The sequence below is a fragment of the Mauremys mutica genome, chromosome 5 (assembly GCF_020497125.1).
Source record: "Mauremys mutica isolate MM-2020 ecotype Southern chromosome 5, ASM2049712v1, whole genome shotgun sequence".
Lineage (NCBI taxonomy): Eukaryota > Metazoa > Chordata > Testudines > Geoemydidae > Mauremys > Mauremys mutica.
The window spans coordinates 14,047,703-14,073,493 of record NC_059076.1 but is presented as its reverse complement, the minus strand read 5'-3'; the positions used below and the strand labels follow the sequence as shown (position 1 = coordinate 14,073,493).

Sequence of the window (25,791 nt, the reverse complement as noted above, 5' to 3'; positions counted from 1 at the left end):
TGGCTTTCCTTTTGCTTTGAAAATAACCAATTGTTGGCTGCTCTCCTCTTACACCTGCACAGAAGTTAATTTGTGCCGCATACCCTACTGCTGAGACGCTTCTGCAGCTCTGGTTCTGTGCCAGCCACAACGCAGCAGGGAGCTGCACGTAGCTGTGCCTTGGCCTTCGATGCTCCAGCAGCACACTGGTTGGCAAGAGCCCTTTTTTCAGTTAACACAGCATCAGACACCCACCTTTCTGAGATAAGTCTGCAAGTGAGGTTTTAGACAGCCAGCGTCGTTATACGGAGCATTTGTAACAGCCCTTATAATGAAGATGCCTCTTTCGTTAGAAACTTGGGAAGATGCCAGCCTGCCTTGTGAAATGTCTTACTAGCTGGGCTCCCAAGGGTGAGCAGGGAGGTTGCAACCAATCTGGAGCTAACAACAGAGAAATTGGTGCATGGGCACTTTGGGTCAAACACTGCACACTCCACATAACAGGTGGTCATGCGTGATTACATGCACACCCTTAAACAACACTTGCTATGATACAGCAGCCCTTTGATCCCAGAACACTTTAAGTGAATGCAAAATGTACATGGTGATCTGCAACCTGAACTTGCAGAAAGATGGAGAAAATGCCTTCCCTCTCAGAGATACATGAGGTCTACACCTTGTAAGAACACACACCCCTCCTCTGCTGTCTTAGGACAGTTATTTGTTCAAAATATCCCCTTCCCTCTACTTAGTTGCTCAAGACTTCATGAAAGCATCAAGGGGTTTCACGTACCATCCTTTCCTTTGACTTCCAGTCCTTAAATTGCTGTGCATTCTGTTCTTTACAGGTTGCTCAAAAACTCAGCCAGCTGGCCTCCTGACAATTTTTAGCACAGGAGGTCACTACCTAACAATGCCTGCTGTAAACTGTGCTATTAGCATCCCTGTGTTAAACAAGGAAATGCTGCCTGCTGCTTAAAATTGTATGCCAGCCCCTTCTGCCTTACACGAGAGTAGCTTGTACCCTAAATGAGCGCGTTGGGCTGATCTACTTTAATAATCTCAAATGCTCTCACAAAGGAGGATGCTGAAGTTACAATGATTTCTTTGAAAATCAAACAGTCTTTATAGAGGATAGTTATCAACTGAACCAATGTTTGTGCAACATTTACATCTTAAGGGAGTAAGTTCTTACAGCTGGTTTCTGGCCTCTTGGGCTAATGTATTTCATAGGGTTTGTCCACAATGGACGTGGCCCAGCCATTCTGGTGGATCCCAAAGAGCTTCACAGCAACACTGCGCTGAGACAAGAGAAAGCTGGGAGTGGCTCCAGCTGGGACATTATGGGCCCAGGCATTAGCAGATTTACTAATATTGCAGGAGAAAGTGTTGGCAGTTGCCACTTGTACTGCACAAGCATTTGGTGTCCAGCAAACAAATTAAGCAATGAAGGTAATATTTCATGTTGTATTAGTCGGCCTTATGAGCTGTCTGGCTCTAGTAATGAATTCTTACCCTTCATTTTTCAGCAAAAGTGAGTAATCAGGCGAGTAAGGGGAACAATCCCTTTTGCTAAAAATTATAGCTGTCAGCCGGAGCCAGCATTGATTTCAGTTGTTCCCTGTGTGACACTAAGTGAACTCAGGTTCCAGAAACTGGAATGTTCAGCTGCAGTACTGGGCTGGAATCCAGGGGTAACCTGCATCTTTTTCTGCATAGGAAAATCTTCCCCACCACCAGAGTAAAGAAAAATGACACTTGGTACTAGTATTTTTCAGGTTTGCCAAGAGGAGAGTTTTATTTAGCCATTTCCTCATGCTGAAGAAGAGTGAGTGGATCTCCATCATAAACCACCTCTCCACGGCACTTCCTGTTTGCAGGTCCATCTGCTGATCTGCACTTGCTCCTGGCTGAAGACTCAGTTTGTTAGATATACATAGAGCTCTGCAGCTACAAGCCAAGGACTTCATTCTCCCTTAATACAAGCTTAACAAGAAGCACCTTCATTATTTACTGACATTTATTAACTAGCCACATTTTATAATAAAAAGGAATAGCCCTTATGGCATCAGAGACGGGATGTACAACCATGCTTCTTTCCCATGCAGTCGCTGCAGTTGACAGGGTTGCGGCATAGTTTATAAGCTGGCATAAGAATCTCTGGGCTGATAGAACCTACACCAGGGGTAGGCAACCTACAGCACGCACGCGAGCTGATTTTCAGTGGCACTCACACTGCCCAGGTCCTGGCCACCAGTCTGGGGGCCTCTGCATTTTAATTTAATTTTAAATGAATCTTCTTAAACATTTTAAAAACCTTATTTACTTTACATGCAACAATAGTTATTTATTATAAGACTTATAGAAACATTAAAATGTATTACTGGCACGCGACACCTTAAATTAGAGTGAATAAATGAAGACTCGGCACACCACTTCTGAAAGGTTGCCGACCTCTGCCCTACACTATGGAACCGTTTGAGGGGTGGATGGTCTTGATTCAAGGGTTAAAGGCACAGTACACCCTGAGAGCTCTAAGACAGCAAACAGTCGTGGCAACCAAACACCGTGTTGTTACTCAGCCCTTCTTTCCCATCCCTCACCAGATAGGCTTCACCGACCGGGAACCAGAGAACCCAAAAAGAGACCACTGCTCTAGAGAGTTCTGTGTCACGAGTCTGCTTTGCTCCCTACCGCCTCCTGGAACTCAGCCCTGGTGCACTTTTCTGTATCCACCTCCATCACCACAATGAAAGGGAAGAAGGAAAAAAGCAGAAGGAGATTGTCCCACCCACTCACAGGCAACCCCTAGGCTGAGATTTCCTTTGGTAACAGACCAACTATCAGAATAGCATCTTTGCTACTACAGACCTTGGGTTTCCCTGAGTATCCCTGTATGGGTGCCTTAGCATTAGCACCTCAACAGGCCACAAATGGACCCTATCAGCTGGGGTTATACCTCCATGGTGCATCTGGGGAGTTTACCATCTGACCGCAGTGTGGGAAAGTCTGTAGGCCCCTGTCCAACAGCCAGGCCATCAGACTCTCCTGCAGGGTGGATAAATTAAAAAAAAATTATAAAATGCTTTTTGAGGGAAAAACCTATCTAAAGATAGTTGTAATTAAGATACGTAATAGCTCAAAGATAGCTCATCATGAAATAGGGATTATAAATTTTAGATCTATAGTATGAGACAATATAGTCATGTAATGTTGAAGAAAAGTTTTGTAAATGAGTTCCAATAGTTCATGGATTAGGGGACCCAATTTTATGAGGTTCCAAGGTAGGGTGACAGATGTCCCGATTTTGGGGTCTTTTCTTATAAAGGCTCCTATGATTCCCCCACCCCCATCCTGATTTTTTACATTTGCTGCCTGGTCACCCTATTCCAAGGGCTTCTGTATAGATTATTTAGGTTAATCTTTCTATCTACCCAATGGGACTCAGTGCTCAGTCTAGAAGATGCTTAGATTTGCAGATCTCAAACTGTGGATTTGTGTCTCTAGAGATAACATGCTTGTTAACAGCAAAAATGTTTTAAATAAATAAACATACAGAGGTGAAAAATAACAGACCTCAACCCTATTGTCCCTCCGCAAATTTGTGTAAACAGAGTCAATCCCATACCTCTCTCTAAAAGTGCAAAGTTTCAAAAAGTAACAGAAGATTGTTGGGAGTGGAATAGCTCTGGAGAAGGAGAAGAAGTCTGGAGATAAATGTGAGAAGGCAGCAGAAACAAAAGTGAAACTGTTTGAGCAGCATATTCCAGAAGTCTTCAGGTCTTTCTGAGTGTAGCCTTCATTGATTTGAGATCTACCAAACCATTCTCTCACTAGAAGGAAAACCTATAATGGCAGCAGGCCGTAAAAGAGACCCAGTTTGGGAATAAGAACCATTCAAGAAATGTGTTTGCTGATGATGTTTTAAAGAAAGTCACAGCAGTGAACTGGTGGAAGTCACTTAAGCACTTGGATTCAGAGACTGTTGAAGTGATAATCTCACTTTTAAACAGCCGTAGCTACTTCTGCCGCTGTAGAAAGAATATTTTCTTCCTTTGGACTAATCTATTCCAAATTGAGAAATTGTTTGGGACCTGAAAAAGCAGGAAAGCTTGTTTTTCTTTTCTAAATTATGAACAAACAGGAAAATGAAGGTGAAGACGACTGAGTTAGCTGCAGAAGCCAATATTTTACGTTTCTCCTGTTGACCTGGCTGACAGTCTATTTAATTTTTTTTGAGAAATATTTCATTTAAACTATTTTATTTAAACAATTTTAACAGAAACAAACCTGATTTTAAAAAACGTGAATGTTTAACTAAATTCAAAAATTCAAATGCTTGTTTTGTTAAAATGTTATGTTTGCTGTTGAAGAAAAAATCCAGAATACATAACATTGTTGTTTTAGTTAAATAAAATAATGTAAATGTCTATCTAGTGAAGTTCTCCTCCTAATACAGCATGGCAAGAAAACCCTCCAAATATTAATGATTAACCTGTTGAATTGGAGATAGTTCATCTCCCAGTGACTTCATAAATATCTGCTTCAGTTACCTTTGGTAAATGAAATAACCAAACAATCATTCATTTTCTGATATAGCTATAAAATTAATCTGAAAAGTTTTCAAAATAAATCACTTTAAAAATGTACAGGGTGTACCTTCTAAAAATGAAACCTACATCTATCTCTGAGCTGTGAAGAATATGTATTAAGGTTATAACCACCAGCAAGAATGCACTTTTATGTAGAAATAAACCCATGATTAAATAGTCTTCTGCGACTAGTGATTTAAATCAAATTCACCCTGCTCTCCTGTGCCAGTGACAGGACTCATTTAAAACCATCCCCCCCAGTTGATGCCCCTGCTTCTGGCCTCTGCCCAGTCATGGATGGCAAAATTGGCTGTCGTGTGTGTCTATGGCAGGCAAGCACAAGAAGGTGAAATGCCCTTTACAAGTTCAGTTTTAGAAGTGAAAGAAAATGCTTTGTCATTTTCGTTTGTGGTTACAGAGTGATTTTAAAGAGATGGTTATGCAAGGAGGTAATGGGAGAAAAAATAATACATGAAGAGCAACACTTTTAAACACAGGAGTCTAAAGTCAGGTGGCCTGATTTTCAGAAGTCCTGACCCTGCAGTTAAAGCTGCTTGGTGTTCAGCACATCAGTCCGTTTACTTAGGGAGATTTTCAGAAGCAGCAAAGGAATTTAGGCTCACAAGTTAGTGACTTTCAATAGCACTCATGTTCCTAAATCCCTTAGGTGCTTTTGGAAAATCAACCCCCAGGAGCCTTCTTTGGACTGTGTTAAAACCTTGGCCCACGTATACACGTGTTTGCAGTTTCCAGTGGCAGTGTTAGCTAGCAGAAGACCAATAAGCAGCAGTTATGTAGCACACATTCCAATAAGCAGGAGGAATTCAAAATTGGTGCCTTTTAAAAATCCCTTCTACATTTAACTGAATCAGCCATAAAAACAAGTAGAACCCTGCTCTAAATCTGTAGCCTTCTGTTTGCATGATGCTGAGAATTTAAAATAATAGCAGATGCCATATAATGGAGCCAGGATTGTGGAGACTGCACCACCTTTTTCATATAAAAACATTTGTGCTCTAATTGTCTGGCTTCTGCTTTTTAATCCTGCTGAAACCACTCTGCTCCCGTGCATGCGTTGCATAAAGACTCGTTCTGAGAGCTACCCCCACTTTCACTGAGCGTTTACAGGGCAGAGGCGGAAAGAACACCGCACACAGGAAGTTTAGCCTGCAGGGATTGTTAATGAGTCCTGCAGGAGTACAGTGCAGCTGATCATTCAGAGGCCCCCACACGTTTGAATTATTGAGCCCTGCCAGCCCAAACGTAACCCTGTTTTATTGGAGAAGCACGATAGATTGGACTGGCAGCACTGGAGTATGTGCAGCCCCGTCTCGCCGGTCTGGCTAAGGAGTGAGGGGGGACATCAGGGCAGTTCACAAAAGAGGCAGATATGCCCATTTCACTGATGGAGAACTTGGGGCACGGGGAGGTGACTTGCCCAGAGATTAAAAGCCAGGTTGCCTCCCCCCAAGTCCCAGGGGGCACAGTGCTCTGTCCCCCGAGCCACACTATCTTCCCCCAGAAGCCTCAAATTAGAGAGGCTGTGGGACTTTCAGCTTAAACCCCACCACAGAATAACAGTCTTGCGGCTGGATACCCGAGAGCAGAGGTGCTACTTGCCTACTCAGTGTTTCCTACCCGAATGTCAAGCTTTCTGTATATTTCAAGAGCCCTTGGACTTTACAAACACTAATTACAATACTATGTGTCAGTGTGCGGCTTTCAACAAGCAATGTACCACGGACACCCCTGTAATTCCTCTTATCTCTGTGTGGCTGTGTGTTGCCAACCAGAACCTCTCTTTGGTTTAATAGGAGCAAGCCTGCACTAGTAAAAAAATGTCGTACGCACAAATGTATAGTTATCTAGATGGTGAAAGGAAAATATTGATCCGTTTCATCTTGTGCCCAGCAGTTAAACATCTGTGCAGGCTGCCCTCCTATGGGGAACAGCGCCCTGCCCCCTTTGCTTTGCTGGACTCCTGCAGCAGCAATGGCAACGGAGCATTCCCAGTGGAACCATTTTCCACGGCTGCCTGGGCTGCAGTTTTTAAGGGCTTTAGGTGGGAGCCTGAACTGGCTGCATTCCAGCCCACTGTATGAAAACCACAGCACTTGCAAGTTCTGGTTCAACAGAGACAGCAGCCTAACAGACAAGTGCATTGTGACTCAGCTATCAACACTTTATGCCAGCAGCTAAGAGCACCACTGAGTTCTAGGACCCCGTCCCTGGAGCCCCGAGAGGAGTTTGGTTTGGGGATCGCTACAAAGCTTGAGTGGATACCTGAGCCTCAGAGTTTCCAGGTTCATCCACCGCTGCTCTAAACAGCTACTTTCCCAAGCTATGAGAGAGATGTAGGGCCAGACTGCTTCAGCAGGGGCACCCGTGGGAGGATACAAAGAGCTTTTCCCCCGGAGCCTTCCCAATGTAGTAGTCATGCACAACTGCAGAGCAGGAACTCTTTTCCCCCAAAAGCCACTGCAGAAAAAAGGGACAGAGGAGACCGGGCCATAGCCAGATACAGAGACACTCTGCACTGTCCTATGCTTAATAATGAAGCATCATGAATACTGCCCCTGGATGCCTAGGAATTCCAGGATGTATTGAACCTCCCCGATACACAATCATCCCCCTCTCCCACTCCGAGACCTCTAAACAGCTCTTCAGCAGGGATGTCCTTAGTAGGTTCTGAAAATGCACCTCTAAACAGAGAGGAATTCTTAAACTCACTCGGTTTTTACACACATTGGAACTTTTCAGCTGGAAGTCTTCCCACTCAATTGACTTCAAGTCCAAATGAGATCATTAAATCAAGACAAGTTTGAAGTTTCTAACTTCCATCCCTTGAGTTATCCAAGAGAGAGCGAGAGCACGCGCTGAATGTTGGAAACTCTTTTCCATAGTTGGCTGGAAAAAATGACTCAGAAGTAACTACCCATGCATGCGTTCTTTGTAGACCATTTCCCCAATTCTCCCCCCATCATTTCTGGTCAACTTTCAAAACCATGAGAGTTTTCTCCAACCAACTCTCCTTAGGAATTTCACCTTCACATGAGACCAAGCATGGAAAAATTTCAGCTCACAAAGAATTTGTAATGAGCAGCTAAAAGAAGGAAGTTATAATGGATGCTGAAGCTTAACCTAGCAATTGCCACCCACACAGAGAGTCTAACTTGTAGCATATTATAATTAGTTAATTGTGTTGCTTGTTGGTGCTCGAATGAATGCGACGCCACAGCATTTGAAGCGCTGCTCTGTGGATATAAATAAATGAATGTCACAAGAATAAAAATTATCCCGAGGTAATGTATTGTCTGCATGTTCTTTCTGTAGCCAAACAAACACAAAGGAAGATGATAGAATTTGGCCTACTAGATTAGAAGAAAAATTGAAGTCTGCTGCTGAAGAGAAGAAAGAAAAGACTGACTCATCTTTCTGCTAAGAAACAAACAAGGAAGTGGAAAGGGGTTGGGGGTGGAAGGATACACTGTAATTTCCAGGTGCCCAACGTGTGCTGAATAGGCTGAGTTTGCTACACAGGTGCTGAAGTGCTATTTGCTGAAGGAAGCTGCTGGCCAGAGAGACTGAAGGAGGGAATGTTGGCAAATTAGATGTTCTAGAAACTGTGACTTTGGGAAAAGAGCTTTTTTAATCATTTCTGAGGCACACCAGGAATGAGCCCATTGATTTCCCCAAGCCTGCGCATTCTTACATACAAAGAGACTTCCTGCAGCATTATTGATCGCTTCAAGCTTATCCTGGTGTTACAGCCAGGATAGCTCTCAAATATTTGTCAGTGTAGCTCTTATACCTGTTTTGTCCTCCCATGACTGCAGCTAGCATGGAGGGAAGTCCTACAGAGGTCATAACTTCCCTGACACCTGGTGCCTTTGAACATGCAGTCCCAAAATGGAGACAGCAGTAGCCTTTTTAATAGGTGTGCTCTCACAGATACAAACAAAAAATTCTGCCAGACCAGCATACAAAAACACCATCTGGATGTGTGTGTAATTCTGGCCTTGATGCAATCAGAAACAAGCCAGCATCGTAAGGTAGATCTGTTAAACTCACGGCTAATGCTGGAATTCAGGTTGGCAAGATGTGGCAAGTATTTGGGTACCGTACTTTGTGTCGTTTGCTTCTCTATTGCAGTGACAAGGCATCCATCCTGTACATAAGCCAGCGAAGGCCAGGTCAAAGGCAACAGAGCGTCAATGAAAGGCCATTGTAGATGAAAGTAATATCGGAGTGCTGAGTTGAGTACATGCAGATTTTAGAAATGAATGTTAATATTTCTTCAGTGTGCAGATGAGTGAATGGGTGAGTTTGCATGTAGTGTAGTACCAGGGTGACCAGACAGCAAGTGTGAAAAATCAGGACGGGGTGGGAGGTAATAGGTGCTGATATAAGACAAAGCCCCAAATATCGGGACCGTCCCTATAAAATTGGGACATCTGGTCACCCTATGTAGTACTCCTGGTATACCGAGCAGGAGGCTAAATATTGCATTGTTGGCAAAATGCAATACAGGACTTTTCTGTTTTGCTTTATAATCAGTTGACCCAAGCCGTGAAACTCGCTGCCACGGGGTTCTTTTTGCTGGGTAGATGCACCTTCTGTGTTCCAGTGAAAAAAGCGTCTCTAGAAAATCAAATTAAGTGATAACATTCAGTTTAACTAAGCCTATCCATCTTCACCTGCAGTGGGCAGACAATGCAAGCAGCAGGGGAAGATGTTTCTATTTTCAGACCTTAAACAGAAGGAAGCGTTTCAATAGATAATTTGCTGCCCTCTGATTTTGCTGGAGTGATTTCAAGTGATTGTGTTCCAGAGAGAAGAGAGTCAACATGGCAATAGCATTCTTACCGTCATCACAATATTTTGATCCTACACTTGGAATGAGTTATTTCTCGTAACTTAGTTAACATTGGTCTAAGTTTACTGGAGTATACCTAGGCTTGGCAGAATATTTATTTTGTTAACATTTATTTTTAAGTCCTTTTTGATGATAGATTTAAAATTTTCACAGATCTGGGAAATTATGAGGGATCAGACAATTATTTCATGACAGTAGATGTTGCGATTCAAAAAGCTAAAGCTTGATAACAGTTAAATTGGCAACATCCCATCTCAAAATATACAGAGGAAATATCCTGAAATCAAACTGTAATGCTCACGCTGGTGCGCTAGCAGCAGTGGTGATGCAGACTTCTTACTTCGCCTATCTGTACATTTTGATCAGTGGAAATAGGTTTTCATCAGTTTGTGTACCGAGAAATTGTTTACTGACATTTACCAATCAAAATCAAATCCTTCCAAACCTAATTATACTTCATATCATACAACTATGGTTCATTTAAAAGAGCTTCTCGCCTAAGGATGGTTAACAAATGTGGAAAGTAGGATGCATGAACATCCTGGTGGAAGATGGTCTCAGAATAAAACAGAGGCAAAATAATCAAAATAGCGCACTCTGATGTAACCAAACATAGCTGCTGTTTTGTCAGTCTTGGCTACGGTGCCAGCCAGCGCCTTGCAATGGCTCAGGATCTAGCTTAGGATCCAGGGGTCTCCTCTTGGGGTCTGTCTACACCAGGAAAATTACCCATTGTTAATGACTCTCAGCCGCTGGCTGCTAGTGTATCCGGGGCCAAGCTGTTTTCAATAGTTATAGAAGACATGGTAAGACACTCTAGATTCGCTAGTACTTTCCTTAACAATGGAAAACGATGTTTGGCATGGTGTGTACTAATAATCAAACCATTCCATCAGGTGCTGGTCAGAAGAGAAAACAATTGTTTCCCCTTTAATTTTGAAATTTCAGCCAGCTCTGAGTTTCAGATACTAGTTCCAGGGACCCAAGAGAGGTGTTATTGACAGCCATTAAACAGGTGGTTGTCCTACTGCAGAACCACCCTTATAGGACAGTCTGTAACATACACAAAACCACCCTGGATATTAAGGTGTAACCCAATATCACTCATGTGAACAAAGTGCTCTTCCCAAAGCTACTGCTCAGTGCCGTGTTATTGTCCTGCTACCAACCGTGTTTGAGTTATATCACAGTCTATTTGACTAAGTGCCCCCAATTTGATATAAACCAATGTAGTGGGAAGCAAACTCAGAAACGGTTTCTTACTTTTACAACATGATTTTTCATTTGTACCATCTATTTCAATGGTAACCGAAATCCTCCTTACTTCAGGCAAACATCCCTTTCAAGGATGAGTGTAGTAAAACTGTAACTGACTGGCCACTCATTCCAAGCCCTTCGCTGTGTGCTCAGAGTGCAGCTCGTCACAATAATTTTCCAGTGTTAACATTTGTGTATGTTCTCCTCCTCAGGACTGAGTGTTCACTCTGCACATTTAGAACCTGCATCCTCTCTCAGTCCTTCTGAGAGAAATACCATTACGTCAGAATCAACTCAAACAACTGTCCATGTCACCTCTGCTGCTAGCACATCAGCAAACAAGCTACAATCAGAAACAGCAGTAACAGCAACCACTTCAAGAGACAAAGTCACCTCAGGACCAGCAGAACAGGGCAATACCACAGTCTCCTCAGGCACCACAAAAGAGTTGTCAGCTACCACTACACATCTTGCCTCACATACGGAAAGAGCAAATGTTTCAGCCACCAGCCCGTCACCGTCATCAAGCATTGGGTCAGAATCAACAGCCACAGAACACATCTCTGGGACTTCAGTTTCAAATCTGACAAATACAACAGCTCCAGATACAGCCACCCCTCCCACAACAGCTCCAGATACAGCCACCCCTCCCACAACAGCTCCAGATACAGCCACCCCTCCCAAAGAGACCCCAGCAACCCCCTTTTCTCACCTAACTAATCCCTCGTCTTCATCGTCATCGGTAGGTTCTTCCAGACAGACCACCATTACAAATCAAAACACAACCCAGCTGCCAAACACAAACACATCCACAGCAGCACCCGCTACAGAGGATGCCTCTACTAAAAAGATGCCCCCAGAGCCCCTCTCATTAGGCCCAGTGATCAGACAAACATCTCAAGTGACTTTGGCAACCAAGTCTGTCACAGAGGCCGTCTCCGCGGATAGCACCACTTTCTCCACAGGAGTAACCATGGAAGAGGTCCAGCGTGCTTTAAGTTCAGGTGAGGCAGATGTTTTAGTATGTGCGTTATTTATGCTGTCACCTTTAGTGCTTCATTTCTCCTGTTACTTTGGGGGGCATTGAGCGGGGAGGCAAAGGGGTGAGAAAAAGAATACTTACATCTACTCATAAGAAATGCTTTCATGTTACTTGTAATGTTAACAAAGTTACCCAGGAGCTACAGCTCTGTGTTTTATGTACATCACACAGTATAGCCTTATTTTGAATCTCTTCTAGACCTGTGATCCCTTCATAGAAAAATGTTATAACAATGACTGGGTATATTCTGACAGGTCTGACACCAAACTCTAAGTTTCAATAAGAATTTCACTTCCTACACTCTAGACTAGAAGACCACAACAGATCTGCTGACCGTAGATGCCGTGTTTTCTAATGAGAATAGACACTTTTCCTTTTCCACACAGCCAGTGAACTTAGAAACCTTTCTGAGAGTTATCCAATAGCTTTTCTACACACAGTTTTAAGGTTTGAAATCTCAACCTGCCATGGTTAGATAAGTACCCTATCCTGCTAGAAAAATTGAAGAATTCATGGCTTTCTGATGGCATACAACTTCTTCTCATCCTGATGGATGAGGTATTGGACCTTAAACAAATCACTGGTTCAGGATTATATATAGTCAATGCCAGAGCTCAAGACAGTTGAAGGGAAATTCCCCATTTATGGAGGAAACAACATGACAACATTCTAGCACAGGCTTTTAATGGCATCTTAGATGTTTGGAAGGTCAAATGTAATCACCTACTCATCCATTATCTTCGAAAAGTGATCAAAGGTGCATTATGTGCACGTATATACACCACATATGGTGATGTCAGCATGGCAAGTTGCCCTATGAAGGGCTAGTGTGAGAATAGACCAGGGATGGTGTGAATCCACATGTATTCCCATGATCAGTATATTATCTCAATGTCCTTCATTATGGGTGACCTTACTCATTTCAGAGCGATTCTTTCCTGTCCTCTCCCTACCTGGCATTCTGTTTAATCCGGTAACTTGATGCACAGTGTGAGACATTTTCAAACTGAGGCTACAGCAAGCTTTATACAATCTTTCAAAAACTTGTTTGGTGGCATTTTCCTCCCCAATCTCATTGCAGGTGGGGTGGCCTATTCCCAGGGCTGGAGCCATCACAGTTCAAGGAGCGAGAGTCAGGATCATTCACTTTGACCAGTTACTATGAGAAAAACAACAAAATAAAGGCACTTCTGCCAAACTGAATGCCCTCCTGCTCCCTTGAATTTTGAATAAAATGCAGTGAACATGAGGGTGATACCTCTAGAGAAAAATCAGTCCCCGTCACCCTGAAATCTGGGGGAGCCCTACAGTGCTGTGATGTATTAGAGTGTATTTTTTCTACTGATTAATTTTAGTCTCTACAGCATATTCCATAGCATTACACATCAGCTACAGGGATGACTGCGAGTTGTGATACAAAGTGACCCTTTTAGAGAGGGCAAGGAAGTAGTGGCGCTATAAAGACACAAATAAACAGCATCTCATTTGTAGCGTGCTCAAGTGCAGAATTCAGCACTCCCCTGCATTACAGCACCAAAGAGCTTATTCACAGAGACTAGAGCTTAGTAGATGTGTTGTGAACCATCCCAACTGTATAAAGACAGACGAGATGGAGGCACAACTGGAATATGGATCCCCAAAGTTCATGAGTTGTTTGAATTTGTGCCATCTAGTCCCAACTCGTATTTAAAATAAAAAAACACTCTAGATGTTTCGTTTATTTCATCGCATTCCTTTAGTCATTAACTTTTCTTCCCCCTCATGAAGCAGAGCAAGTGGGAGATCTCTAACAGCCGAAATCTAGAGAGTTAACAGCACATTGAGGCTGGCTCATCAAGCCCTGTAAAGTAAAACAAGACGTTATGATTGCTGTGGTCCAGCCTTTGGGCCCCAGTGTATTTGGTATAGGATGACAATGTTATGGGTACACGGGAGAGTGCAGTAAAAACCACTTCATACATGCAACGTAGATCAAAGTACTATTAGGCTGCATCTTCATGGGGCATAAGAGCTATTTTGGGGTAGAAAGGGTCTGTTCTTATCTTAATGGATTGGGTTTTGGGGAAAACAGACAAGGATACTGGGAGGGGATTTAAAGTAATGGATACACGTTCTGCTGGTTTTGCAAGACAAACTCACAGGCAGACAGTCTGGGTCCCAGGCCAGCATGCTTAGTACCAGCACAAGGCACTGCACGTGCGTCCTCCGCTTTGCTTGGGACATCCCTACTCATCCTCCCCTGCGCTGCCATGTCTCCTCAGTAGAGGTGTCGGGACACCTTGAATCAGCCACCTGAAATTTTGGTGGGATGGTTATGTACAAATCCTGGTAGTTTCAAAGGTCAAAGCCGACATTCATTCCTCAGCCTGTTGTTTTCCCCAGCCACGTCTGAATGCCTGCCGAGTGCTATGCTGCTTTAAGTGTTTTCTGTCTCCACGGTTAAGAGGAGCTGCAGTGAGTTAAGAGGAGGAATTCTCAGGCTGTTTTCTTTCCCCGGGCAGAAGTCCAGTATCTTCTCCATTTAACTGCATTGGCTAATTGTAGCTTCTCTCACAGACAAGCAGCACGAGACTTGCCAGTTACGCTGGTTTTGTGGACATGGGTGTCCACTCAGTCTCTCTGCAGCCCCCCAAGGTTTGATTTACAGAGAAGAGTGGTGGAAGGCAGGGGCGGGCAAACTTTTTGGCCTGAGGGCCACACTGGGCTTCTGAAATTGTATGGCGGGCCGGTTAGGGGAGGCTGTGCCTCCCCAAACAGCCAGGCATGGCCCAGCCCATCTGACCCCCCCTCCTCCGCTTCTCACCCCCTGATGCCCCTCCCCGGACTCCTCCATCCAACCCCCCATCCCTTGACTGTCCCCCACTGCCCCATCCAACCCTCCCTCCTTCCTGACTGCCCCGACCCTTGCCCCCATTCAACCCCGTTCCCCACCCTCTGACCGCCCCAACCCTTCCCTGCCCTCTATCCAACCCTCCCCCCCACTCCCTGCCCCCTTACTGCGCTGCCTGGAGCACCGGTGGAGCCAGCCACGCCACCGCGCAGCACAGAGCACTGGGTCAGGCCCCGGCTCTGCAGCTGCGCTGCCTGGCAAGAGCTCGCAGCCCCGCTGCGGAGAGCATTGCGCCGGCGGTGCAGTGAGCTAAGGCTGCGGGGGAGGAGGGACGGCCTCCCAGCCGGGAACTCCAGGGCCGGGCAGGAGGGTCCCGCAGGCCATAGTTTGCCCACCTCTGGTGTAAGGGCATGAGAAGTGTCTTCCAGTGAGAGCAGTCCTAGTTTTTTTTCTGTAGGAGAGTCTCAAGATGCTAGAACCATAGCACCTGCAGCCATGTCTCAGAGTTGATTTCCCTCCTGTGTCATCAGACAAGTATATTCGGAAGCTGACCTCAAACATCTTTGCAGCTTGTGTCCTTTGGGGTTAAGAGTATGGACAGAGGCGCCATACACCAGAAGTGATGAGTGAGCCGTCTTCGACACACAGACAGTTCCTGGGGCTGGAAAGCCAAGGTAGCTGAATGAGATATACCCTGAACTGGATCTTGGCGGCAGCTGCTGGCTCGCAGTTGGCAGTGGGTGTGCCCCCATTATGTGGGAGGGGGGTGGGGGGAGAGAAATCAGTGTTACCATCCCGGTAAAATAGAGTAGCAGAGTTGCCACATAATGACAATGGGGGCAGAGGGGTTGTTTAAAATAACCTAGGACAGTGATAAAGTCTATAGTAATAATAATAATGATAGGAGATATACCAGTCTCCTAGAACTGGAAGGGACCTTGAAAGGTCATTGAGTCCAGCCCCCTGCCTTCACTAGCAGGACCAATTTTTGCCCCAGATCCCTAAGTGGCCCGCTCAAGGATTGAACTCACAACCCTGGGTTTAGCAGGCCAATGCTCAAACCACTGAGCTCTCTCTCCCCCCTTTTGAAAGGTGCTGTGAGAGAGTAGTTAAGAGGCTGAAGTAAGATGGGTGACTTGTTACAGAGGGAAGCCCTGGCTGTCCTGAGCAGTAGTAGGTAAAGATTGATTCTTTCAGCACACAAAATAGGACACCCAGCTAACCATGATGTCATGGGCATAGGCATGGCCACTTCCACATTTCCCGAGCTCTGCCTGCCTCAGCTGGGTGCTGACCCTCTGCCCGTCCACAGCTGGGGCCAGACGCTTGCTCCCTCTTTCTCAAAAGGAGGAATCTTTGCCCCCAGCTGTGGGAAGAAGGGAACAGAGGAGCCTGGAAGGGAGAAGAGAGGAGTTCCTAAAGAAAACCAGAGCAGAGAAGAAACTTCATAAGGGAGGATGGGAAGTGGAGAGGACACCTAGCAGGGGCTGGCAGATTTGAAGAGCTGTGGCAGAAACCTTAACAGGTGTGCAGAAGTCACCTATTTCTTAGATATTTTGTCCAAAATTTTCAAAGCAGCCAGTGAGTGTGGCTGCTCAAGTTTCAGCACCTCACAGACAGTGCTGATCTCCTTTGAAAATCAGGTCCCTCCGCATGTCTCACACTGGGCATCCACAGTCACCAGTGGCTTCTGACAATTTTGGCCCTAATTTTTGTGAGATTTTTATTTAAAAAAAAAAAACCAAAATCTATTTTTGGGGGACCCTTCTGAGCTCTTAAAGTTTTGTCTAACACACTACATAAGCACTGAACAGTGTTTTTGCATAAGCAAAACCGTTTCCCCGTGAAGTAATTACTGCTTGGGCAGTGGATTATATACTTTTGTGGATTGTTTTTGGATCGTTCAGGTTGGGAGTATGAAGTCACAAGTCTGGCACTTGAGACTTATCTTAAAGGTGATAAAAAAAACCATGTACCATATTTTCATTGTCTGCCAGGTTGTGACCTGCACATCCCAGAGTCAGTCTTTCAGCACACACACACTCACACTCTCTTCCAGTGTTTGCTGTCTTTATTTTATCCAAATCCATTCTGCTGCCTTTACCAGAGCATCGCAGTTACAAAAACCTAAAGCTGCCCAACGCTCATCAAGTATCTCCCTGCTGCAAAGGAAATACAAAGATTGCACGTATTTTCCCCTCCCCCTTAAAGGTTATCATACCAAGCAGACAAGAGCATTAAAGGGAGCAAGTGAAGACTTCATTTGACCCTGACAATCTTCTTCAGCTAACAGCAATGCTGAGGGGAAACCAGTCAAAAGTGCTGCTTTTCCAGCGAGCGTCTGCAGGCTGCAGAGTGGAATCAGTATGGCATTGGCACTGCAGTCTTAGGTGGAAGGGCTGCAAGGTGAAGCCAATTAACAGGCACCATTGAATAACTGTCAGGAAGCCCCTGCGGCCGGTAGCCTGTTGAATACGTTATTAGAGGCTGCAGAACCACTGGCCTCAGAACTTCATTACTTAAGAATAAACCTGTAACTTGAAGGAGTGTTGAAAACTTTGCCCTCTTTGTCCCCCTGGGAATTTAAATGAGATCAGTTCCGAGGGCAGCTCCTAAAGCGTGACTCTGCGTTGTCAGGGACCGAGCCTCCCTTGGATCATGCATCCATAAACCTGCTTATTCGCTTCTTGTAAAAACGCCCCCAGGAGATTTTAACTGAGCCATTAAAAGGCGTCATGTACTCTCCTGCCAGAGCTGCACCACAGCTTCCTCCTGCAGCAGGGAAACCTTCAACCACTCGTAACCCCGCTGTGTGTACAGAGGAACACTCGCACGCAAGAGGAACATAGCGACATGTGACTTTTAAAGTGAGGAACGTGAGCCCATCCCAGGAGAAAAGCAGTAAGCCTGGATGACATGGAACTAGACAACTAGAGACAGATTTTCAAGGGCCCAACACTAACACTTGGGACCTCGTTTTCCAAGCACTCAGCTCTCATTTCCATGCCTAAAGAAGCACCAGATTTTCCAAAGTCCACAGCATCTAGCAGCTTCTATTGTGGCGCTACCAGCTCAGCATCTAGCCTACCCTTTTTGAAAGTCTGGCCACGTATTTTGGTGCCTAAATGGGCACCAAACTCTTTAGAAAAATCTAGCCTAAGGGCCCCATTCCCATCATGCAGGGATGTGTCAGTGAGACTCTACTGACTTCGGCGGGGGCATTCCTGATTGAGATCAGCGTAAAGCAGAGAATCAGGTTCCTGGTTCGGGGACTTTGCCTGATGTCAGCAGGTAAAAGTTACAGTATGTAACGAATGGGAATAGAACAGCGGTCCTCAAACTTTTGTACTGGTGACCCCTTTCACACAGCAGGCCTCTGAGCATGACCCTTTCCCCCTTATAAATTAACATTTTAATATAATTTAACACCATTATAAATGCTGGAGGCAAAGCAGGGCTTGGAGATGGAGGCTGACAGCTCGCGACCCCCCATGCAATAACCTTGCGACCCCCTGAGGGGTCCCGAGCCCCCATTGGAGAGCCCTGGGAACAGAACCTGCCCTGGGAACAGACAGCGTGGGAAGGGAGGGGGAGCTTAGGCTAAAGGGCAGTCTCATTCCACAGTGCAAGTCCCCATTCACATCCAGGCCTTGGTTACAAACAAGGACAGATCTTAGCGGTGAGGCGGAGTGGCCACAGTCTCTCAGGTGTGCAGTGAATGAACCGCCTTCCTTCTCAATAAGGCCTCTGGGGTTGACAGCAAATACCACATTGCATACATGTGCAGGCAAGCCACACGTGGCAGCATGGTGTTAACCCGCGCACTGCAAACAAGTGAGCCAGAAGGGGACAGGGGGAGTTGTTTTGATAAGTTATGACCTCACTAAAACGCCTGTTTATGCCCTTTTCTTCCTCCTCTTCTCTCCCACCCCCTTTGCAGGAAGCATTGCAGCCATTACAGTGACGGTCATTGTGGTGGTGCTGCTGGTGTTCGGGGTGGCAGCATACCTTAAGATCAGGTAAGCATCCACTTGGTAAAAGAATGGTTACCCCGAACATAAGAACGGCCATACAGGATCAGACCAAAGGTCCACCTAGTCCAGTGTCCTGTCTTCCAACAGTGGCCAATGCCAGGTGCCCCAAAAGGAATAAACAGAACAGGTAATCATCAAGTGATCCATCCCCTGCCACCCATTCCCAGCTTCTGGCTAACAGAGGGCAAGGGACACCATCCCTGGAAGCAACTCAGTTATTGGAACAGGCTGGAGTACATTCTCCTCTCTGTGTGTATTCACATTGATGGGACTGACAGGTCACCTGCCTTCCATGCAACAGCTGATGCTAATACAGCAGAGCTGGTGGCACTGCTGCTGTCAGGCCTGGACAGTGAGTCAGTGACTGTTGTGTTCAGGAGAGGCCTGAGCCGACTGCTCTGCTCTCAAGCCCCAGCAGCAGTAGGGCAATGCAAGCTTGTGTGTGCTGCTGGCCCACCACTGCGCCTCAAACCCTGGGGAACCCAGCTCTAGGGACAGAGGCGCATTTCAGCCTCTTGACGAGGGACCAGCGAGTGCCAGTGATAGTAGCAATGGTGGTGTCGACAGGAATAAGAGCCCTGGCTCATTTTATCAAGGTCACCAAGCAGCTACCCGATGACAATGGCATTCAGCCGTTATTGGGCTGGCGGGGCTACAAGCGCGTTAGCCGACTGTGAGTGGTACCACATCCCCTGCCTCCCTTGGTGCACCTCTACCAGCTCTAGGGGGCACTCGAAGGCGCGCTATTATCTGAGTGCAAAGAGGCCAGGAGGTGGAGGAGACGCTGTAGCAATCCCATTTTATGTAGTTTTCAGTGGTACAAGGTGGCATTTTTCTCATTACAAAAGCCTCACTCACATGCCAGAGCCAGTACTGCAATGTGTTGTGACCATAAACAGTAATTATCCCTCTGGCAAGCTTTACTCATACCCTATCTGTGACCTTAAAATAAGAACAGCCTACACGGGCATCTTTAATTGGGTTTAATTTAAGGCTGAGGTAAGCAAGGTTTGTTTCAGCTACTTCATAGTGATTCATACCCGTTCAGGCTTGGGCCCAACCAAAATAGTACTGTGCAGAGCTATCACTGGTGTTGTGGAGGGACACTAGAAAATAGATAGGTTAGTAAATCAAACAACAGCCAGCTATTCTTGCTGTAAAAATAAATGTCTTGTTTGCACGGACCCAGTCCTCCCTGGCCAAGTATTTCCTGGAAGTCAAGTGTTCGGTTGGCATTCTCTCTGACTAGAATAACTTAAGTGTGGCTGAAGAAGGGAGTAGATGACATTGAACAAGAACATGCTGCTTTGGAAATTGAAAGAGGTTTTCACTGCTCAGGTAGGGCACAGCATGAACTGGGGTCCCTAGGAAGGTTCTCAAAGTTTGGGTGCAATTGCAGAGATTTTTAGAAGGATTTAAGGTATTTCAGAATTATATTCCAGGGGTATTTTTGGCATGACGTTTATGTGGAATTTGCCAGAGGCGAATCGCATTCTGTTAAAACAACAGAACTGCAGGATCCCAAATGCCACTGTATACTACACATGCACACCATCCTATAAAAATCTCAGAGCCAGCATTTAATAAACATTCAGTGAAAGCAAGTTCCTTCCCAGCCTCCATACATCCAAATATTGGGCTCCATGCCAACCTCCCATCCGCAGCCATGTCTCCCAGGCAGTGCTGAACAGGAGCAGAAGTCCTTTCCTGCCTCTGAGGGATGAGTTCAAGGCCCCAATGTCAGCATTATAAAAGCCTGCATATTTACACACACACACACACACACACAAAAAAACTTGCTTTCTGCAAATATTCTCATTTTTTTAAAAATTCATTATTTCCACAAATGTTCCTGACAGGAATCTCATGTGCTCTTATATTCACAAAAAACGAACAGGAGAGGGATGGGAACAGAGTCTCTTCTCACACAGTTGAGATCCAGCCCACAGACCACTAAATAGTCAGAGCTTAACAAAACAACCCTATTAAAAATCCATAGCACTCAGTACACTACCAGACCTAACGCTAGATCAAGAGGCAATATTAGTACCTATATACAAGCAGTAAGGTTTTAACTCCCTGCAGAGGAACAACAGCCCATCTACTCCACTCAAATGCATTCATACCACAACACAGAATCATCGCTCACCCACGGGAATTAGAAACTAGAAGGCATAGGGCTCACTGCAAACTGAAATAAAAAACTAACTGATCAAAGGGCCCAATTGTGTTGCAATACACAGTCAGGGGACGTGATTGTTCCCTGAGATCATTGGGGCCCAAATCATTCCTATAGCATAGACAGGATCTAGCTGTGTTTTAAGTGAGCCCCTGAACTGGACCAAGGAAGCAGCTTTACAAGAAAACAGCTAGTGTTAGACGTCTCGCTGTCCTGGATGGTTGATCGTTAAAGATTTTAGGCACCTGGAGCGGAGATGTGATTTAGGTGTCATCCAATCAGAATCAAAACCGTAGCCTAAAATTAATCGGAATCTAAACAGCACCAATTTATCCTCTCGCACATTAAGTTCCCTGGGCCTGGCTACAGAGATGGGTTTTAGCAGTAGGTGCTTTTCAGCATCTGCAGGAGCGAGGGCATCCCTTCTACAGGGCTGTGCACCAAACAGGAATAGCGCTGGAACAGGGTGTTTCTAAACCATTCCTAAATAATCCCAGACTTGTCTTTTTCCCTCCCTCTCACCCTCCCAGACATTCTTCATATGGAAGGCTGTTGGATGATCATGACTACGGATCCTGGGGAAACTACAACAACCCTCTCTATGACGACTCTTAGCAAAGGAAAGTTAATTGGGACAAGAAATAAATGTTCTTATTTATAAGTGCTTATACAGTAGAACAACAATAAGTCGCCCGGTGTGCATCCACTTCCAGTTCCATGCCATCATTTTCTCTTCCTGCTGCTTCTTCCTCTGTTACACCATGGAATCATACTTTTAAGACAGGCCTAAATGCTGAATCATTGCAATGGGACTAAACTGAAGCTGACGGACTGCAGTCACGGTCTCGAAACCAAAGCAGTCACTCCACAAGCGCAATAAATTTGAGTTTACGCTTTTAAGGAGGAAATTATATTAAATCTCAGTGAGGGGATGGGAAGTAATCACTGAAAGGTTTTCATCTGTATGGCTTCTGTTCCTTTGATTTCTCTTTAATCTTCCGTCTGTTCAGAGCGGATGGGGTTCTGGTCAGAGCTCTGCAGTGCAGTACAGGCCTTCTACCATTTATTACCAAAAGATCAAAACAAATTACCCAGGAGGCTGGGAAGTAGAGAAAAGGGAAACTCAGCAGGGTCATGCCAAAAACTGATGCTTTTATTGTTGGTCGTCTTTACCAGGGTGTCTCATTTTCAGAATGTTATAATTATAAATCCAGCCAAAGGTTAAATCCACCACCTATGTCATGGTGGGCGGCAGGTTTACACACTGATGTGTTACACGTTGAAGTGGAAAATTAGTGATAAGCAGGAAGGGGCGACAAAGGTACCACTGCTGCTGCCATGAAGGCACGTGGCAGAAATGCCGGCAGGAGCTGGGAACTTTCTTTTTGGAAGGGTGAAACGTTAGGAGAAAACCCGTACATTGTCAGCACCGTGGCAACGCAAGATTCCGTGAAGCGCAACATTCACATTCAAAACACCACTTCCTCTGATCCGACAGCTGCTAGTGAAGAACATGGTTATACCCAAAATAAACTGCAACTAGGAGAAACCAGTTCTGCTGCCCTTCCCTTCATTTAGGCTGCTAGGATGAGTAACTACTATTTAACATGAGGTAAAGATCGCAGAATTAGGCCCAAAATTAGAAGATGTGGTGGAGGTTTTCAAAACAGTCTATGGGAATTGCACACACACCTCTCTTTGAAATTAACCCCTGGGATGCTTTGCTTTGAGAGTCTCAACTTCATGTTTAATAGCTGTTCCCTGCAGCAAATCTTCAGACCAATTCAGTCATTTCTCTCTCCCTGACCTCTCCCTTTTCTTTTCTAATTGTGTGAACAAGTCTGGGTGTGTTTGTTTATTACATAAAAGAAACTTGACAGATCACCAGTGCTGTAAGGAAACAAAACAGCACCTGTTTCTACAGAATCGGAGATAGAAGTGTTGTCATCTGCTCCATATATTGCTTTCTTGAATTATGTTCTTACAGTTATTTTTATCTGGTAAGGTCATTTGCTAAAACAAGCAGGTATTTTTAATCCAGAGTTTGTGCTTACTAATCCTGCCACTGCTCCCAGTAAACAAAGCCATATGAGTTCATTTATGAGGAGATCAAAACAGACTTGGCTTGTTTAAATGCACAATAGCATTTCCCATTGGAGCACATGATCCGACGGCATTATGAAACTCCAAGCCTTGTCTTTTTCAGAGTAGTTTTTCCATTGTTTTAAAAAGCCAGCACAGTATCATTAGGTTAACATGCATTAGCTCATCAAGGCTACAATGGTGGTTGGAATGCATTTCCATTTTACCAGTTTGACAGGTGAACCAAGACCTGCACTCCCAAAACGTAAGCTTGGATGGAAACTTGCTTTGTAGCTGTCACTCCCCTTTGTCAGATAGAAGGCACAGGTAACTGCTTGAGTGCAGCGGGACATTTTGCTACAGTGGTGTTAGTTCCACTGGATGAGATACCTGTGCAGGGGCCTTGCTGTTGGGAATAAAAGTCACCTCTACGGAGAGCACAGACCATGTTTGAAAACCTGTCAAGAACTATGAATTATTGGTACTGCAGTAGCACTAGGAGCCCCAGCCATGGATCGGGGCCCCATTGTGCTGTATAGAAACAGAACCCCTGCCTCAGAGCACTGGGCTGGCTCACCTTGGGTACTCCAAAGTAGTAGCACCTACAATTAGTGGACGCTTGGAATGTATGCTGTCAGTCCAGACTCCCTCAGTCAAATCGGGGTAAGAAGTTACCTAGCATCACTTTAAGGAGCGTTGTGAGGTTTAGGGTCTAAACTGCTTTGACAGCCTCAAAAAACGCGATCTGCATAAATACAAAGGACTATGAGAAACCAGCATGTGTTAACTCCTTGTGCTTAATCTGTTTTACTTTGTATTTTGCTGAGGCACTAAGGACCTTTCCCAAGCCTGAAGAACTAAAAAGTTCAAAAGCTTGCCTCTTTCCCCAACAGAATTTGGTCCAACATGAGAAATCATACTACGGTACCCTTGTTGGGGCCATTATTATTGCTCTGTACCATTACATGGGATTCCTACTGTACTACCCTAAAGGTATAGATTATGGATTGCTTAAAACTACAGCAGCTTTCAAAATAAGGATCTTGTGGGGCTTTATAGACATTAATTAAGCCTCACACACACCTTTGATACAGGTAAGTGTTATCACATTACAGTTGGGGAAACACCCAGGGGTTGTCCCCGGTCACAAATGGCACAGAAAGAAAGAAACCAAGTCTATTGCCTTGGTTCTGCCCATCAGACCACATTCCCTACCATCTCTTGGTACTCACAAAGATTATATCTGCTTTATATTTCCCACATTCCTTGTGTTAAATCTCTTTCATTTAGTTACGTTAGGTATATCCAACATCACTGGAATGTCTCAGTGTGTCAGGGAAACAAACAATTCAAGATCAAAGGCTAGAGGTGGCCCACTCAGAAAAAAACACCTGTTTTGCTCAGTCCCTCCCACCTCCACTGCAGAAGTTAGCATATCATAAGCCAAAAAAATTCTGAAAAGTTGATCAACTTCTTCGGAAAGAGTAGAGCGTCTCCAATCTTCTTTGGAAAGAGCTGGGGAATTAGCAGATTCAAAGGAGCTCAACATTGGACAAATGACACATCTCATCCCTAGTTTCAGTTGTGAAAGAAACAAGGGATGAGATGGGTTTAGAAGAAGGGAGCTACTATGCCATCTCCTAATAGGATTTTTTGTTTAATGGCAAGAGAGCTTTTCCCAGCAGTTTTCATATCACCCAATTGATGGACGTTGTGCTTTACGGACACAAAATAACGAGGAGGTCCCTGCTTCGTAGAGCTTTCGATCCAAGTAGCTGGTTGCTGGCCTATCAAAAGCAGTTACCATATACAGGCTATTTCTAATGCCAGGCCCCCCCATATGCCCTAGTGGGGACAGCCAAAGTCATGTGATGGGATGTCACAACCATGGCATCAGTAATAAGAGCGGTTGATGAGATACCAGAGAAAACTGCAAGGATTGTCTGAAGTCTGTGTCAAGGGAGCTTCCAACATCTCCTAGTTCCAGCAGGGTTAGCTGTTCACTAGTTCGCCTTCCTCCGATTTGCCCTGGATTACAGCCCCACCTTAGTGTATTCCTCTTTCCCCGACGCCTTGGAGGAGGGATTCACAGTAGGTTAGGATGATAATTTGCACAGATTCACCTTTTGCCTCTAGCTTTCTGGCAATGAATGGATCGGTAAGGCTGCTTTTATTAAAAAAGGCAACAGATGGCAGAGCCAACACTCAGTCTGTAACAGTGGTCATTTTTACTTGGGGCAGGTGGGGAAAAAATGGGAAGATTTAAGTGCAGCCAATTGGATATTTGATGTCATCATAACCACATTCATTGTAAGATATACCAGTGACACCAATTAAAGTCATGCAAAGCTTGTGCCATGTTGTACTGAGGTGTGTTAACTTTGCGCTTGTTTCCGTACAGTTCCCGGTGACATTTTTAAAGGGAGGAGTCAAGGACTCCAGCCTGAATCAAGTCACGTTGGAGCAGTGTCTAGAGTTACTCCCTGTAGTGACATCTCTGGGTTCTATGCTGGTTGGGTCTCCAGTCTCAGATCAAATTGTTCAGTCTACAAGTAAAGATAATATCTTCTAATTGTGCCCTCATCTGGCAGGCTGAAAGTAGCCCTAACGGTTTTCCCTAATTCAGAATTGACTAGTTTTCATTGCCGCCTAGTTCAATGCTGACTTTTACTAAATAGAAAAGGTGACTGTCATTTTGTAGGAAGATTGTGGGTATCCAGTAGCTGCAAAGCAGACACCAGTGGAATCGTAGAATCATAAAAGGTTAGGGTTGGAAGAGACCTCAGGAAGTCATCTAGTCCAACCCCCTGCTCAAAGCAGGACCAACCCAACTAAATCATCCCAGCCAGGGCTTTGTCAAGCCAGGCCTTAAAAACCTCTAAAGAGATTCCACCACCTCCCTAGGTAACCCATTCCAGTG

The 25,791-nt window shown here is 45.0% G+C and overlaps 1 protein-coding gene across 1 annotated transcript in view; it reads left to right on the top strand.

Annotated features, from left to right (window-relative positions):
* PARM1 (prostate androgen-regulated mucin-like protein 1) overlaps positions 1-25,218 on the top strand; it is a 49,299-nt gene extending 24,081 nt beyond the window's left edge. Inside the window, exons 2-4 of the mRNA XM_045019304.1 lie at positions 10,917-11,708; positions 18,517-18,595; positions 21,320-25,218. Of these exons, the coding sequence (XP_044875239.1) occupies positions 10,917-11,708; positions 18,517-18,595; positions 21,320-21,404 (956 nt within the window). The 3' untranslated portion in view covers positions 21,405-25,218. The remainder of the gene's footprint in view (positions 1-10,916; positions 11,709-18,516; positions 18,596-21,319) is intronic.
* Positions 25,219-25,791: the final 573 nt, after the last annotated feature.